General features: G+C 41.9%; 2 protein-coding genes across 7 annotated transcripts in view; one reads left to right on the forward strand and one right to left on the reverse strand.

Moving 5' to 3' along the window:
• PWWP2A (PWWP domain containing 2A) overlaps positions 1–8,590 on the forward strand; it is a 31,418-nt gene extending 22,828 nt beyond the window's left edge. For both annotated transcript variants that reach the window (XM_053293938.1, XM_053293936.1), the window contains exon 3: positions 5,996–8,590. In XM_053293938.1, coding sequence (XP_053149913.1) covers positions 5,996–6,009 — 14 coding nt within the window. In that variant the 3' untranslated portion in view covers positions 6,010–8,590. The remainder of the gene's footprint in view (positions 1–5,995) is intronic.
• A 349-nt stretch (positions 8,591–8,939) lies between these two features.
• Positions 8,940–18,217, reverse strand: part of TTC1 (tetratricopeptide repeat domain 1) — a 28,319-nt gene continuing 19,041 nt past the window's right edge. For all 5 annotated transcript variants that reach the window (XM_053293944.1, XM_053293940.1, XM_053293942.1 and 2 more), the window contains exons 6-8: positions 17,469–17,617; positions 15,679–15,733; positions 8,940–9,529 (exon numbers count right to left, since the gene is read on the reverse strand). In XM_053293944.1, the coding sequence (XP_053149919.1) occupies positions 9,393–9,529; positions 15,679–15,733; positions 17,469–17,617 (341 nt within the window). In that variant the 3' untranslated portion in view covers positions 8,940–9,392. The remainder of the gene's footprint in view (positions 9,530–15,678; positions 15,734–17,468; positions 17,618–18,217) is intronic.

The following is an 18,217-nucleotide window of genomic DNA, read 5'->3' on the forward strand; positions in this document are numbered from 1 at the left end:
GGTTGAAATTAATGGATGCATTCTGCTTGGCTGATAGATAGATACCAATTTTACCATAATTAGTAGGCGATGTTGAATTAGAAATAGAATTAGAATTTACACAGGATTTGTCTTCATGCCGGAATGAGAAAACTTGTTTATAGGTTAAGTGTGCTGGCTGCTGATTAACATGGCTATTTAAACATGCCTAATACCACAATAGCCTTGGGAGGAAGTGCAAGTTTGAATTTGTAGGAGAATAGTAAAAACCTCAGTGGGTAAAGCGGATGCCCTTTCCTGGAAGGGATGTTCTGCACTCTAGGTTTTCAATGGTTTGGCGCTTGGCGACAACACATGTACTTCTGATTATCTAAAACACACACAAGTTCTCAGTATTCAGCAGCATGCTACGATGGCCAAGAGACAGAACCCAGGATGGAATGAAGTAGATGAAGAGAGAGAGCAAGGCAAGGCAGAGCATTGATTTTTGATGTTGGAGGCAGGGTCGTATCCAGTGGTGTCACTCCTTTCCTCTCATACCAGCATGTGTAAATCACAGAAGCTGGGGATGCTGTTATGGGGAGAGGAAACCCTGCACTCTGTTCTTAGCCCGACGCTTACTGCCAAGGATTTTGCAGGTGGCTGAAATGTGTGTCTGTACACAGACATATGTTGCATCCCTCAAGGGTCCTTGCATTATGCCCACCCTCCCTCCACATATAACTCCAGGAGAGCCTGGCTGGATCAGGCCTAGGCATGTCCAGCATGCTGTTTCCCACAGTGGCTCACCAGGTACACTTGGTGATAACTATTAATATTCATATATTTACTACTCCTTAATTCTATTACATGCTATGTATGGCAAGCAAGTTGAGTATCCCTTTTCCGGACATCCAAAACCCAGAATGCTCCAAAATCCGGAAACCACCACGGCGTGCGCCATAACAAAACAAATAACAAAACGCCTCAGTTCACTCACTCTCAGATTCCCAATTTTGCTGCTTTTAAACATGCAGTCAAAACTTACTTATTTCAGATGGCTGTTAGTGACCGAGGTTTTGTCTGTAATTCTCTCTAGTTGCAGCTCTGTTTTTATTGTGAAGCTTTTTAATGTTTTTGATGTTTTCACTTTGGCGCTAGAGGGAAAAGGGAAAGCCTCCCTCCTCCACTCCCTGCTCAGTTTGACGCCTGCTCTGTTGGACCTAAAAAAATAAAATACAGTAACCTTTCGTGTTTAGACTTGGATCCCATGCCCAAGATATCTCATTATGCAAATATTCCAAAATCCAGAACACTTCTGGTCCCAAGCAGTCCAGATAAGCGATACTCAACCTGTATAGCAAGCAATTTACAGAGATTATACATAAACAAGATGGCTTCCTGTCTCCAGAAGGGGTGTAGCTAATCAGATGTCCTTCAGATCCAAAAATCATGTGCAGGGTTGTTGATTCATTTGCAGCACAGGATGAAAACTGATTAGAATTCTAGCCCACAGGTCATTATGTGATAAAGCCTACATATATGTTCTATAAATGTTGTGATGTAACAGTGCATCTAGTGTGTGCAGAACCTCTGCATACAGAGTGTTCTATGCACAGGTTACCCTGTTGTGTGAGTTCACAGATGTTTTGATTTGTGGACTGGAGAGGCCTCCCCTAACTCAGGTGAGAGGGGAAGCAATTCCTGGGTCCGTAGACCCATGAAGCATGGGCAAATGTTCCTTATATTCCTCATAAAATTGGTACCTGATCTAGACGAATTCTGTATCACCTGTGTTTTCTAATTGTCAGCTGCATATTTTATATATGCATATCAAATGCTGAAATTAAAACATCCATTAAAACTGAACTTCTTGCAAAATGCAGTTCAAATGAAAAAAAAGTACAGTAACCAGTTTCCACTTCTATAATTTTGGTGATAAGTTCCACAGTGCACTGTACTTCCCAAGACTTGAGTGTGAATGTGTAGAGAAGTCTTTGTACAGCAGAGTAAGAGTGTTTTGAAGAGCAACTATATAAAAGGCCTTTTTAGTGGAGACTTCTAGTAGATATATATTCTCCGTGTCAAAAGTTATCTGCCATGTGTTATGGGGAGGAGCTAGCATTCAAGAGGAACATGCCCCAAATCCCTTCTGGCATGCAGAAATAGTTGCATAGTTCGTTGCATCCATAATAAGCATCAGCAAAAATCACAATGACATTTTAATTGCAACTCACTCATCCCATTGGTGTCAATAGAATCTAGTTGCAACTAAATGTGCTATTGCTGTATTATGTCTTGGAGGTGTTGTGCTTGGGCTGCTGCTTTTGTGTCTTTACTAAAAACCACCTGGAAGTGCTATGATCTGATCTCCCAACATCTCTGTGGGGTTAAAAGCAGTAGGACAAGGGGCAGTTGTGCTGGGAGAGGAGGAATTGAAACAGGTGCCTGTCTTTACCTCCTGCAACTAATAGCAGCTTTTGCGGGGTGGGATTTTAAATCAGAGAAATGGTGCAGGGGAGAAGGATTAATACCACCAACCTTTGAAAGAAAAAAAGTCTGGAAATACAGTTATGGATCTTGCACATATACTGATCTGACTTCAATTTGTCTAAAAGCACAGAACTAACTTTCCTACAGAGGTCTTTCATCTGAGATTCTTGATGGTTTTCCTATTTGTTTTGTGTGGGGTGGGGGCATTCTTGGTACTGTACTGTTATGAACAAGAAGATCGGAAGTAAAGGAAATGAGTAATTAGTTTCACTTTTGCTTATTGTAAAGCACATTTACTTACCATGGTTATAACTAATATTCTTAATGACTTGTTTAGACAATTAAAAACACGTACAGACTTGTGTCTCCTCCAATTATACCATAGGAACATAGGTGGCTGCCTTATACTGAGTGAGACCCAGAGCTAGCTCATATTGTCTGACTGGCAGCGGCTTCTCCAGCGTTGCAGGCAGGAGTCTCTCTGCTGTGACTCCTATCTATATAAGGTGCTGTGAACAAGAAGAGTTCAACTCATATTGAGAATAACAACTTGAGAGCTGGGAGTACATTGTGGATTAAGCGCACTTTGAAGCAGGGGCACCTAGATTGTCTTTGGACTGCCTTAATTCAGCCCAGAATCTGATGACTTTTCCAAGATAAATGAAGATCAATGGCCTGGAGAATTCCTATGTTTAAATTGAAAATGCCCTCTTAGAAAGAAAAGGCAAGTTTCCATGAGTCAGACTGATTGCAGATACCATCAGTATACAAATACTAGGGCTATAAAAGCCCCAAAGTGGAAATTAAAGCTAGCTAACTCTCTCGCTCACACCCAATTGCCCTTTCTCAGACCAACCAACCCCGCCCCACTTCTCGTCATCAAATGGGCTGAGTCAATGTTGGCCCAATGGGAACAACTTCATTCCATGTCCTTTAAGGCCATTTGTTGTGCAGGGTGCCCTACTGAATTCTAGCTTGTGTTAGGAGTGTGTGTTGCCACTACATGGGCAGGTGCCTCCTTTGCAGCCTCATTTCCATGGCTTGGCTATGCTGAGTTCATTCAAGCTGTAGTGCTTCCATACAGCCTTTGCTGTATAAATTCTGAGCTTTACCCTTGTTTGCATTCAGTAATTGACATGATGTGCGGTGTTCCAGCCTAGAATGATTCATGCTGGCACTACTGCGGACATGCAGGTGGCCCTGACATTGTTATGAGTGAGTGGTTGTGCAAGCAGCATTACTGCAGCGATTCCCATCTGCCCCAATGGGGGTGGGATTACTGCAGTAGTGCTACTTTGTATCGGGGCAGCAGCCCCCTGGTACAGTGTGTTCCAGTGCTGAGATGCTGCACAGCATGTCAGCCACTGTCTCGAACTGGCCTGTTTCTGCAGGGGGCTACACAGAGAGCACTCAAGGCATACTGAGCTTCTGGGGACAGCAGGGGAGCAAAGCCAATCCTTACAGCTGCTCCCTCCTCTTCAGCAGCATGGTGCTATCTTGTGCATGCTAAAGATCCACAGTTTGGAACTGCACTGCTCTTGATAATCGTTCATGGAGCTTCTCTCTGCAAGGAGACCTGCTGCCTGTTCCCCCCAAGATAAGACTCCAGGCAGCTTCTATCTGACAGGGTGAATCTGTTTCCATGCCAGCCGACCCCTCTGGCTGCTTGTGCTGTTTTAGCTGGGAGCTCTTCTCCTGTCCCTGGCCCATTTGAATGCAGTCTGTTAGGGAATCTTACAACGTGGTGGAGCGTAACTTCAAGCCATGCTCTTGCTGTTTGTTCCAGGATGACTAATGCCCCTTGCCCAAGACTTGCTTTGTCAGTGTTGGGGATGAGGCACACCAGCAGTGATACCAGTGCAGTATCCCAGAGCATCACAACATACCATGAATGTAGGGGTAGCATTCCAAGCAGAAGCTGTGGTGGCACAAACCATTCAGTACGCACCTCTGTTGTGGCTAGTATAGCAGATCTATCCTCTTCTGCTGGAGAGGCATTACTCTCCAGAGTGTAGGCAATGTAAGGGTGTGGTTAAGAGACTGAGCTGCACATCAGGGCTTCCCTCGTTCCAACCTTGCCTCTGCCAGTGGCTTTAGGCCGGCCAGCCAGCCAGTCCACCCACCCGCCCGCCCAGCTCCAGCTGCAAAATGGGGATAACAGTACTTCCAGGCTTCCAGGCTTGTGGTAAGGATGACATCAAGATGGCACACATGAAGCACTTGGTGCACTCCAAAAGCGCAATACAAATGTCAAGCTCCCACTTCCTACAAGCCCTTTGATATTGGGGCTACTGTTCCTGGCTGCCTTTATAGGTGAAAACAGGACCTGTTAGGACATGGTTGTGCTGTCTTGGTGCTCAAAGCTTGATGCTTCCTATGGAGAGGGTTTAGTGGAAGAGGTCTGTTCTGAGTGAACAAGCTCTGCTTATCCTTTATATGTGGCCTTTCCCCCTTGTTCAAGATTCCATTCAACTCTGCTGCTTAGGCCAGGTTTTCCCAAAGCATTTTTTTTCCAATTCACTGCCTTGCCCTTGTTCCTGCTTCTTTGGTTCCCTTGCTCAAGCCATCTGGTGCTATTTGTTTGCTGTGCTTCCAACTGGTGGCATGTTGCAGTCTGAACTGCATTGCTCAAGTTTTTGGTTCTGACCTTTTGGACAGGAAGTTGGGACTAAATGGCATTTGATTCATTCAAGTTTTCTTACTCATGTATGCGCACATACCCTAAACATTGTGAACTTTTACCTTCTTGCGTTGCTGACTTTGATATACTCTGAACACCATGGCAAGATAAACTAACTGGACTTCTGTTCTTGGGCATGCCCTCACTTATGCACACTTAAATCCCAATGTAATCACTTGGGCTTAAGTGTGCACTGCTATACACTGGATTATGGCTAATATGTCATGACTGCATACGGTAAAACTCTGGCAGTAGTGAGACTTGAGAACAAGTGTGGCATAGTATTTATTATTTATTTATTACATTTCTATCCCGCTCTTCCTCCAAGGAGCCAGAGCAGTGTACTACATACTTGAGTTTCTTTTCACAACAACCCTGTGAAGTAGGTTAGGCTGAGAGAGAAGTGACTGGCCCAGAGTCACCCAGCTAGTATCATGGCTGAATGGAGATTTGAACACAGGTCTCTCCAGTCCTAGTCCAGCACTCTAACCACTGTGCTATAGATCAGGAGCTCTTGGGTTTGAATCTTGCCTCTGCCATGAACTCACTAGTTGACCTTGGGCAAAACACCTGGTCTCAGCCCCTGCATCTGCAATATTGGGAGACTACTGACCGTCTTACTGATAGCATTGGAAGTATTACATTTAAACTGTTCTGAAGAATGGAAACAGCCTGTTGAGGGCTCTGTATCTGTTGGTCAGTTGACTGTGGCTGTAGTTGTATGGGCTTAGAGAAGACGTCCAAACCTACTATTTAAGGAAGACTGAAACTATTGACTGTCTGTGCTCCAAGGTGGTATGAAAATACGGACATAGCAGTGAAAGCCTGACTTACCATGTTTTCTCCTCCCCTTCTCCTTTCCAGCTCAAAGACATTAGTCATCTGCTGTTTTTATGGAACCTCCCTACACTGGCACGAAGAGGATCAGCTAACCAGAAATGATATCTGAAATGTCATTTTCCTCTGAAATTTACATGATGGTGTACACTGGGAGATAACTTGTTCTTTTAAAAAGAAAAGAAATCCACTCCATTTCCAGGACACCTGTACTTACTGTAAATTTACTTTGGAATTTGAAAAGTGTTAGAACATATTTTATAAACTGTTTTGCAATAAATAAGGCATGAGCCAAGGAGCCTGTTCAAAGTGAACATGCAAGGAACCACTTGAATTACTAGTATGAAGAATCACAAAGTGTACCGCACTCTTACTCTTCAAATGTGATGGTCTGAATAGGCCCCAGCAATGGAATCAAGACATCTGGAAAGTTGGCTGTAAACTTCTGAACACTTTACTTTTGTTCTTAGTGTGTGTTAGATTTTACATCTTAACAAGCTTTAGTCTTTAGTGCAGGTGTTAGCGGAGCTGTAATCTTTTACTAGAAGCATGTCCAAATTCAGCTGTGGTGTCAAGTACCGACAGTCCTGTTTTGAGACCAAGGTTTCCCATAGAGATGGTAATGAGAGCAGCAACAGCAAACTTCGTGGATCTCTTGAGTGGTCATGGTAAAGATCCTCCTTTGTGAAAACTATTTTGATAGCCAGGACTAAGGCTCATTTATAAAAAAATGCAATGGGAGGGTGCACAAATGTCTGTCTCTGCTCTTTTATTCTTTAGCAGTATCCACTAAAAATAGGAGTTACTGCTAAGATGGGGTGATAACTGGTATCCAAAGTTATTACATTTCCTTCCTTTCTAGCACATGGATATATTGCACATAGGTATCCAACAGCAAGACTTGGACTCTCATCCAGCTAAAGTTAGTTATGACTAAGTCCCATTGAAAGTAAGTCACAATTAAGTCCTAACTTATTTCACTGGGGCTTGTTCACAATGAACTTCAGCCAGATTGGGGCCTTACTGTTTCCAAGAGTAGTTGGTTTACTTCAACTTTTCTCCCATAGATTAAAAAAGTGTCCAATATTTTTTCAATGGGATTTGTGTATTTAACTGTGTAATTTGGTTCCATTTATTTCAGTGGAGTTAGATATAATTATTTTTCACAGGATTGTACCTGCTGTCAAAATATCTACTTCAATATTTTTCAATCTGCTTTTAAGATGTATACACCTCAACTTCCATTTAATTTTCTTAATAGCAGAACAAGATTCACCCGGTATCCTGACATGGTGATGATAAACTTAAGTAAAACATATGCACAATCTAAAGACTAACAAACATGCAAATAGTTTCAATAAAAATAAAATTCAAGGGATGCCTTCTATACACAGACTTATCACTCATGTATGGCATTAAGGTAACTACTTCCAGGTTAATAGAAGAGAACACTTTTCAAAAGTTACCCATACCAGCAAATATAAACTGATATTATGGCTTCATAATCTCCATGCATGATGATGTAATAAAAATAATCCCTTTGGCTATTTGGCAACCGATTTCTATTTTTTAAATAGCATTTGAAGTACAGTAAATACATATTAACTATATAATACAATGCAATTCTATATTAAAGTTTTAGTAATTGTGAGGAAAAAATTTAAAATTATTTATAAATGGGGAGAGCCTGTAGCAGCTACTTTTAAAAAATTACTTATGTGATGTTCTGTACTAGGTTCAGCTGTGCCACTTTTATGAACTGCAGATGATTGTAAGGATCACAAGTAATTGCTTCGCAGAACTTTTTCCAATGCAGTCAAAGCAAAAAGTGAATGGTGTGGTCTCTTCTCACATGATGTGATTCAGTAACTTTTAGAAATCATGAGAAGCCACTAAAACAAAAAGCTACTACAGCAAGTCACGTACAGTGTGTTTTGCCTCTAGAGACAAGATGCTGCATTGTAATATCCTTTTTATTTAAAGTGGGGAGGGTACTTCATTAGAGAAGGTGTATATATCTTGGAAGATAACCATGGCACAAAGGGATAGTTTCTACTCAGGAAAATGGTGTTGGGCTGTACTAACAAGGGTACATGTCTGGATTGATAATGGGTGGAGCCAGTGGTGCCTGCATCAACATCGTTCTTTTAGCGAGTGCTCTTAATTCTTTTTTCCTTCAAGAGCACTAACACTGCCCCATTTTACATTCACAACACTGTAGGATGTGGAAGAGCTGCAGGTTTCTACCTTATGGGTGAAACAAGAGAGGTGGGGGTAAGTCTCTGAAAAACAGATAAGATGGCTAGTTTATACTGGTTGGTGAAGAATTGCATTAAACTGCAGCCATCTTGGTTTGGAATGATATTGTCAGGGAAACTTTAGTGGTAGAAGTAATGTATTGTTGCTTTTCACCTTCTTGCTTGAGTTGCTTAATATTTAAGCTTTGCTCCATGCTACCATTCATGTCTGTATACTATGTCACTATGCCTCCTTTGTTTGGTAGACTTGAATGAGGAAAACAGTTCACCTACTAAGGTTTGCTTGAAATTAAATGTTCAAGAATGTTGTGTACCATCGATTCAAATAAAGCCTTGACTTTTTTCTCTGCACTTTTAAAAAATACCAAGCAGTCTTTTGCCTTTTCTTCAGCTGGTTGCTTCTTTGCCCATAAAAGGTTAGTAGACTTGCTGAAATAGAGGCCATGGAGATATAAGGCGGCCATTAGGTACACAGTTCGGGAACTGACTACTATCAGCTTACTTAAATGATTGGATAAGTCTATCAGTAGAGATGTTTTCTCTAGTGATAGTGGAACCAGGTTGCTAGAAGTCACTTATTGAACTTAATTTTCTCCCCACCCACCCCAACCATGGTAGTTTCACACGCTGGATCTACAATTCACAATATTTCTAGAAACCAGAAAAGCATTTCAAAGTTGCTTTGGACAAAGAAAACTAAATGAAGCCCACAATACCATCAATATTTTATTACACTTAAGTGGAATTGACCCCTAGGGGCAGTGGGGTCCAGTCAGTACTTCTGCTTCCTCTCTTACACAAACACATTACCGAGATTTGCAAACTTCACAAAACATGAAACGGTTGTACTTTGGTTACAGGGATGGGAGCATGAGGATTCTTTAATTTAACAAAGCCAAGCTCCCCAACTTCATCAGGGAGGATGATTAGTGCCAAAATAAAGTGCATGTGGTAAGACCATCACATAAGTCAGGTTACTTCCCACTGTTCTCTATACCTCCAAGAAGTACTCCACATAAGAAATGCATAGGAATATCCTCAGTTCTTTATATCTGGATAAAGATGTTTCACACTCAACATTTATTCAGCTCCTTTTTGCACTTATAGGAAATGCATAATCACCAAGCTTCAAAGCCAAACTTTACCAGAGCAAGGTTGGGCTTATGTTATCGGTTGTTGTTACTTGGATTTTGAACAAAGTTGATAGAATAGGAACCAGTTGATGAATCCTGCTTCACTTGAAAGTTTTCTGTTGACAGGCCAAAAGGTCGAAGAACCAAATTCCCAAGGTCTTTCAGTTTTCCTGCAGTGACAAAAATAAGTATACCTCTCAGATACAAGCAATTACACAAGATCACACTGAGAGCAATTTGTTCCTTAATACACGGTTATTGTCTACATAAGAAGTTCCATAGTAAATTTCTCTTACAAGTCAAGACAGGTGTGGCTAATATGAATTATATATTGAGACAGGTGTGGCTAATATGAATTATATATTGAGACAGGTGTGGCTAATATGAATTATATATTGAGACAGGTGTGGATCAAGTTCTGTACAGTACTAAGCAGCAGTAGATAGTTGGTTCAGCAGACAGATTCCTACAGAAAAGACTGCAGATGTTTGAAATCCCATCTACCCCTCTGTCACAAGTTGCTTCTAAACACTGTCTGACACACAGATTAATGCAAACATAAGAACAGCCCTGCTGGATCAGGCATAAGGCCCATCTACTCCAGCATACTGTTTCACACAGTGGCCCACCAGATGCCTCTGGAGAGCCCACAGACAAGAAGCATGTGCATGCCCTCTCTCCTGCTGTTGCTCCCCTGCAACTGGTATTGAGAGGCATTGTGCCTCAGACTGGAGATGGCCCACAGCCACCAGACCAATAGCCACTGACAGACCTGTCCACCATGAATCTGTCTAAGCACCTTTTTAAACCATCCAAGCTGGTGGCCATCACCACATCCCATGGCAAAGAATTACATAGATTAATTATGCACTGTGTGAAAAAGTACTTCCTCTTGTCGGTTCTAACTTTACCAACTTTCAGTTTCGTGGGGTAGAACTTTTGGAGTCCTTTGAGAGTGTCAACAGGCATGTGGATAAAGGTGATCCGGTTGACACAGTATACTTGGACTTCCAAAAAGCTTTTGATCAAGTTCCCCCACCAAAGACTCTTAAGTAAACTTAGCAGTCATGGAATAAGGAGACAGGTTCATGTATGGATCGGTAACTGGTTGTTGAAGGACAGGAAACAGAGGGTAGGAATAGACTTTCCCTTGCAAAAGCCATGCTGTTTATCCTTCCACAAGGCCTGTTCTTCTATATGCTTAACAATTCCATCCTTAAGTATGCTTTCCATCAATTTACCCAGCACCAAAGTTAAGCTGACCGGCCTGTAATTTCCTGGATACCCCTGGATTGCTTCTTGAAAACTGGAGTCACACTGGCTACTTTCCAGTCCTCTGGTACAGAGCCTGATTGTAGGACAAGTTATATATTTTTGCTAGGAGATTGGCAGTTTCACATTTGTGTGTCTTCAGAACCCTTGGGTGGATAACATCTGGCCCTGGCGATTTGTTAATTTGTAGCTTTTCAAGGCAGTTTAGAACATCTTCCCTTGTCACCTCAAATTCACCCAGTTCCTCAGCCGCTTAACCTGAAAAACCGAGTTCTGGAGAGGGTATATGGTCAGTATCCTCTGCAGTTAAGATAGGTGTGAAGAACTCATTCAGCTTCTCTGCAATCTCCTTATCCTCCTTAATAATCCCTTTCACACCCTCATCATCTAAGGGTCCAACCGCCTCCCTGGCAGGTTTTCTGCTTCTGCTATATTTAAAGAAGTTTTTGTTATTCCCCTCAACACTTCTAGCTATATGCTCCTCAAACCCTCTCTTTGCATCCCTTATTGTGTCCTTGCATTTCTTTTGCCAGAGTTTATGTTCCTTCCTGTTCTCTTCACTTGGGCAGGACTTCCATTTTCTGAAGGAAGACTTCTTCCCTTTTATAGCTTGCCTGACTACTTGTTAGCCACGCTGGCATCCTCCTGAAGTTGGTGGTACCTTTCCTCCTTCTTGGTATACATTCAAACTGTGCTTCTAGTACTGTGGTTTTAAATAAGTTCCATGCTTTCTGGAGTGATCTGACCCTCCTGGCTTTCCCTTTCAACTTCCTTCTTACCAGTCCCATCATTTTTGAGAAGTTTCCTCTTCTGAAGTCCTTCCTTCCTTGACAATTCTCCACTTGCATATATGCTGAATTGGATCACACTATGGTCACTGCTACCCAATGGTTCTGCAACTCTGACATCTCGCACCAGGTCCCGGGCACCACTCAGGATTAAATCCAAAGTCGCCATCTCTCTGGTTTGTTCCACAACTAACTGTTCTAAGGCACAGTCATTTAGCACGTCTAGAAATTTAGACTCTCTCATTATCTGAATGTGAATTTACCCAGTCTATGTGGGGGTAGTTGAAATCACCCATTATTACTGCCCTGTCTCTATTTGATGCCTCTTTTATTTGTTTCTCCAACTCCAGGTCACTCTCAGTGCTTTGATCTGGAGGGCGATAGCACATCCCTAGTAAAACATTTCCTTTCAGTCCTCATAATGTTACCCATAAGGATTCTATGGAGGACTCTGGTCCACTTAGGCTTTCTAGCTTATTGGAATCTATCTCTTCTTTGATATATAGCACCACTCCTCCCCCAACCCTACCCTCCCTGTCCCTTCTATAGAGTTTATATACAGGAATAAGCATGTCCCACTGGTTCTCACATTCCTCCAGGTTTCTGTTACACCCACTATATCTATATGATGTACAACACATGATTTTTGGGAACTTTAGAAACATATTTTTGGGAGGCACAGTAGGCTTCCCAGCAAGAAGAGATCAGTGAAAATCACCCCTCTGTAGTGTGTGCATGTTAGTCTGAATGTTAGCCACTAAGCTAAAATGTTTTGATGTTTAGTACTGTGTCCAACACACAGAAAGGCGAAAAATAATTCTTCAGTTCGAATACATGGCTGTATTTTGTCTGCAAAAGTACATTCATTGTTGAGACCATTTTATTTATAGCTAAGAGGCTTACCCTCTAACCCACAAATACTTATTAGTAACCCTTAAAATATGTTGGAAAGAATGAGTGGTATCTTCTAAGTTTTTCTTTGTAACCAGAAACAAAGCAGGCTAAGAACTGAGACCCAATGCTGCCCAGATAAAACCTGCCCAAAGACTATGAAGTATCCAAATGAGACCAACTACATGGGTAAGAGATAAGAGGGCAAAGTCTGTGTTGGATAAGCATATCGAGCTCCATGTAAAGCAAACAATTCTTGCTTGTATTAAGTGAAATCAACACTGGCCTGGGACAGGAAGCTTAAGAATTGGTTCAAAAGAAAAGCTATTGCTACAGATACAACTTTGTGGGCACAGCTGTTCAAGAAAAGAACCAATACAAGGCTCAACCCTGAATCAACTTAAGTGTTAAGACACTTTCAAATGCCAGCTTCACCACTATGTGCCAAAAATAATTAAAACTTCTTTATACAATCCAGTTAAAGTCACTTAAGAACATAAGAACAGCCCTGCTGGATCAGGCCCAAAGCCCATCTAGTCCAGCATCCTGTTTCACACAGTGGCCCACCAGATGCCACTGGAAGCCTACAGGCAGGAGGTGAGGGCATGCCTTTGAGGCTGGAGGTGACCAACAGCCCTCCGACTAGTAGCCGATGATAGACTTCTCCTCCATGAAGTTATCCAAACCCCTCTTAAAGCCATCCAGGTTGTTGGCTGTCACTACATCTCGTGGCAGAGAATTCCACAAGTTGATTATGCATTGTGTGAAAACGTACTTCTGTTTGTTGGTCCTAAATTTCCTGGTAATCAATTCCATGGGATGACCCCTAGTTCTAGTGTTATGGGAAAGGGAGAAGAATTTCTCTCTATCACCTTTCTCTACACCATGCATGATTTTATTGACCTCTATCATGTCTCCCCACAGCTGTCTTTTTTCTAAACGAAATAGCCCCAGGTGTTGTAGCCTTGCCTCATAAGGAAGGTGCTCTAGCCCCCTGATCATCTTGGTATCCCTCTTTTCCAGTTCTACAATGGCCTTTTTCAGATATGGTGACCAGAATTCTACGCAGTACTCCAGGTATGGCCGCACCATAGTTACACTTCTTACTAGGGATGTAGTTGCATTATTGTTAAGAACTCTTCACAGAAACCTGAAAGAGAGAGTTCTTTGAAGGTTCAATATTATTGTTCATACTGACATTTGCTGCTTTTAACTGCTGTGTTGCAGACACCGAAGCAGAAGCAAACCTTTAAATGTAGTGGAGAGAATCTGGGCCCTGTTTCTGCTTGCCCTTAGCCTTACAACATACAAATAATAGCCTCAGCTCCTGCATCCCTAGTGCCCCTGATCAGCCTTTAAGACTGTAGATCTAGGTGACTTTAGTCTGTAGGATGTAGCATCTTGTGTAAAATATTGGTGTTGCACAAGATCTTCTTAAAAGGAGAGCATAACAACATGATGGTGCTTTGTCACAAGCAAGTCCTGGATTCAGAATTTCTTGATGGACTGCTCAGCAGCACAAGAGAGGAAGAAAATTATTGACTCAGTCTACTACTGAGCTATGTGTGATGGAGAAAGAAATTGGTTGTTTTTCACATCCTGGGTGATTGTTACTGTGTGCACAAAGGGACCACACATTAACCTGCAAGGGAGCAATAGCAGGAGAGGGGGCATGCCTTCATCTCCCAGTTGTGGGCTTCCCTGAAGCATCTGGTGGGCCACTATGGGAAACAGGATACTGGGCTAGATAGGCCTTGGGCCTGATCCAGCAAGCCTCTTATGTCCCCTGCTAACTGAGCAAAGAGGTACCTTTTTAAAGTAGAGATTCTCTTTATTGGGAGAGCAACTGGCCCTATCCATCCCCAGCACAGAAGTCCTCCAGTGGTGCGCGCGCACGTGTGTGTGTGTGTGTATGTGTATATATATATATATATATATATAGAGAGAGAGAGAGAGAGAGAGAGAGAGAGAGAGAGAGAGAGAGAGAGAGAGAGAGAGAGAGGTAGGTAGGTAGGTATATGTATGTATGTAAAGTGGTATATAAATATTCATCATATTCATCAGGACATCCTTCCCACAGAACCCTTAAACTTCCATACTCAAAAACAGTCTGGAAAAGTGCATGAGAGGCTTTCAAAGGAAAAACTGCCACTGGTACATACAAGTTATTTTCATCTGATTTCTCCTTTAAAAGTAGCCAGTGGAAAAGCAGTAAGAAAATTAACTGAAACCTGATGCTAATAAAACCCCTTTTCTTCATTTTCTTCTACGTTTCCCCCTCACATTACAAGGTGGAACTTGTAAAATCAAGGTTTCGCTACATTAGTAACAAGGCCCACTTCCTTTAAAAACACCACACAACTAAAGCTAAACCCATCCAAATACTTTAACGAACTTCACATTCAAGCTTTGCTTACAGGTATACATGATCACATTGGCTCCAGTAAGGGGTGAACCATATACAGAAGTATGTTTCTGGACGCAGATCATCGTCTCTGCCAAAATCCAGCACTTGGCTTGCTTGGGCAATTCTCTCCCCACCCCACCCCCACCTGCTTCAAAATATACACATGAAGTACCTGGGGCTGCGTATCTCCATATATTCATGGAGCAAGCTCACTGTTTTCCCTTTGGGGTCAGGGGACCCAGCGCAAGCACTTCCTTCCTGCTAATCTGGCAGGAGAAAAGATATACTTACATATACACACACACACTATCCTTCCCACAGCTCTCTAGACTGAAGTTAGTGGCTTACATGCTGTACAGTGTTCTTTGGATGTTTTGCGTACCGCAGGCACTGCTGTGTCTTTCCAGTGCTAGTTGTGCAAGAGCGCAAGCTGTGTAAACACAAACTGCAGGAGGGAGCTTTGCAATGGCACAAACATTGGAAATCATGGCCGTGCCATTGCACAACTCCCATACGCAATTTCAGGGTTTGCACTCATGCTGCTGCACAACTAGTATTTGGAAGACCCAGCAGGACCTGCAGTGCACGAAGCACCCACACAACACTGTGCTGTATGCGAACCAATGTATCCAATCGCCAGTCTTCCATTTGTGCACAATCTCTGCACTGCAGTTAAAGGAAACTCTGGCAGTATAATTCCCAGACCAACAGTAACCCAGTACAATAGAAAAGTAACATAGCACAAGCTCTGATGTTTGCTGAGTTGGGATGCTCAGAGAAATAAGTTGGAGCTAAAGACTTTTGAAACCCTACTAAAAGAAGCAGAAACAACTTGAATTAAATCTAGTACTGGAGTCATATAAGAAACCATTTGCCTGCAAAGAAGACTGTAGAGGAAACCACGATGTTTAATAGCAATATATGGAAATGACCACTCAAGCTGGATAGCAAAACTACTCACCTAACATATCTTCCTTAAGTTTTTCATTACGTTCTTCTATTTGTCTTGGCAATCGCTAAGAAAGCAAAGAAAGGATCAATGTTATAAAGATGGTTTCGGCAAGATTGTTTGCTGGGCACAGACAGTGCCAGGAGCACTGGAATACACCTGGCCATTGGGTGAAATGGGAGGCCCATGCAGCAAGTGATGCCATCAAGTGATCCAGCAGCTGCCTTGCTCCACCTAAGGCAGCTGCACAGCCCTGGAGAAATAGGCAGTTCAAGGCACTCTGCATGGCCAGCTGAAGGGTGGCAGTTCAAGGCTTCAAAGAGCTCTGGGAGGATAGGCCACATGGAAAATAGGGATGGATCATGCACATGCTTTCTTCTTGAGGGCGCTTTAAGCAATCAAACAATTTATAGCCAAATCGTTTTCTCATTTTTCCTTTAAAGTAATACAGTTTAGAGAGAAGTGTCCCTTGAATGCTTTGAGTTATGAACAGGATAAGAAGCTTCAACGCCACTTGTAAAGAAACTGACAGTTAAACATTAAATATATTATGAATAAAGTTGTCAAGTCTGGAGGGGTGGGGGACTGGAATTAAAAAAAAACCCAACAGCACTGTTCTCCATTCTTTTTCCAGGCCTTCACATCTCTAATTATGAAGTAGTAGGACAAAGTATCATTTGAATTTTATTTCCAACAATTATAAACAGCATCCTCATTTTCTGATGCTTCAGTTCTGAAATTTTTTCAAAATGTTTTGTGGGAGGGGAGACAGTTTTATCAGGATCCTTTGCTCAAATTAAAGAGCAAGCTGGGGGCTGGGCAGGGGCACACACCACAAAAGAGCACAGTCCTTGACAATCAAATCCCAGGCCCTGAATTAATATACCCACCACATGGAAATTTTTATTATGAACTCAGCAGCACCACTTAAAAACCTTTAAGATGAGTTACAATATATGGGGAAGCACCCAGCCAAGTATTTCTGCTCATGCAAGATGTTCCACCTGTGCAAGTGGCAATTTCTATCAGTCCCCCACTTCCCTCTGTATCCCGTACCAGTAACCGCCCCCCCCACCTCCTTCTGAGAATCCCCCAACTCTCTGGGATATATTTTCAGGGGGCTGCAGAGGGAAGGGGTGATTGGCAAAATCACTCCCTTGCACAAGTGGAATGCCTTACGTGAATGTAAATACCAGTCTGGATGCTGACCACAAATAAGAAATAAGAGCCTCCCTATTTCTGACAACTTTTAAGAAGTCTGCCAAGACACATTTGTTCACCCAGGCTTTTAATTGGAAACTATTAAAACAGTATCTAACATTGTTTTATAATTTTTAATTGTGGTTTTAGCCTTTTATTTTGTTATAATTTGTTGCATTTCTACAACTTTATAATATTCATAACTTTCACAGCAATTAAGGCCACAAGTCAATCTTGCTGTGTAGGAATATATACATATTTTTAAAAGCATACAGGCTGTTTCTTTACTTTGAAGATTCTGGAAGTGAACAATCTTTGAAAACCAACAGAACTTTGCAAAAAATCAGTGCTACTGTTGTGTGTTTTTTAAAAAAATCTCTCTCTAGCAGAATCCTCCCAAATCTGCAAATATAAGTTATACCCGTGCCCTCCAGGCTATGGCTTTAAAACAGAAGCATCAACTTCTTATGGCAAACAAAAACAAAAATTATGCATACATTACATACCTAAGATGATGGTTCAGAAATTTTAAAAGACTCATATCCAACATCAATACTTTTTTACACTAGTGTAAGAAGGCACTTTATTAGGAGAAGGCTTACCATACAAGCTTCTCTTGCTTGAAGTACTGATGGATCTTTTTCTAACACATTCTTGTAGTCCTCCAATGCTTCATCTAGCTTTTCTGTTTTTTCATACAGTTCTGCTCTTCTCAGAAGTGCCTTTATATAGTTTGGATTTAATTCAAGGGCTAGAAAACAGAAACAAACAAACAAACAATGAAAATAATTCCTGAAAGTATTTCAGAAATCTATTTTACTCAGAATCTCTCTAGTAGTTTCTTGTTTAAGTTAGCCTTCCCTTGAAAAACCTCCAGATATAGGAGATAGCAATCTTATCTGAGTGGACTTGTACTTCACAGTTTAACTCCATCCCATCTTGTGAATACAATGATCTGTATTCTATAGTGCTATTCCTTGTTTGCTGATGCTTCCAGACACTTCAAGTGAAAGTTATGAAAAAAGAAGAACTTTACTTATGATCAATTTACGATACACAAAAGTCAAAAACCAAACCAAACCCCCATCTACAATACAATAGGTACAGCAAATCAAGTATAATAATGGTAGCAAGATCAAATTACCATATTTTTCGGACCATAAGACGCACCTGACCATAGGACGCACCCAGTATTAGGGGCCGAATCGGCCCAAGCTACTGCCGCCGCAGGCGTCCTTTGTGCCCAAAGCACCAGTTCGGGCCGAGGCTTTGCAGAGAGAGGAGCTCTGTATGCGAGCTCCTCTCCCCTTCTCCGTCTATGGGTCCCTGATCGGCCTACAAGGTTAGGACT

The sequence above is a fragment of the Hemicordylus capensis genome, chromosome 2, assembly GCF_027244095.1.
Source record: "Hemicordylus capensis ecotype Gifberg chromosome 2, rHemCap1.1.pri, whole genome shotgun sequence".
Classification (NCBI taxonomy): Eukaryota; Metazoa; Chordata; class Lepidosauria; order Squamata; family Cordylidae; genus Hemicordylus; species Hemicordylus capensis.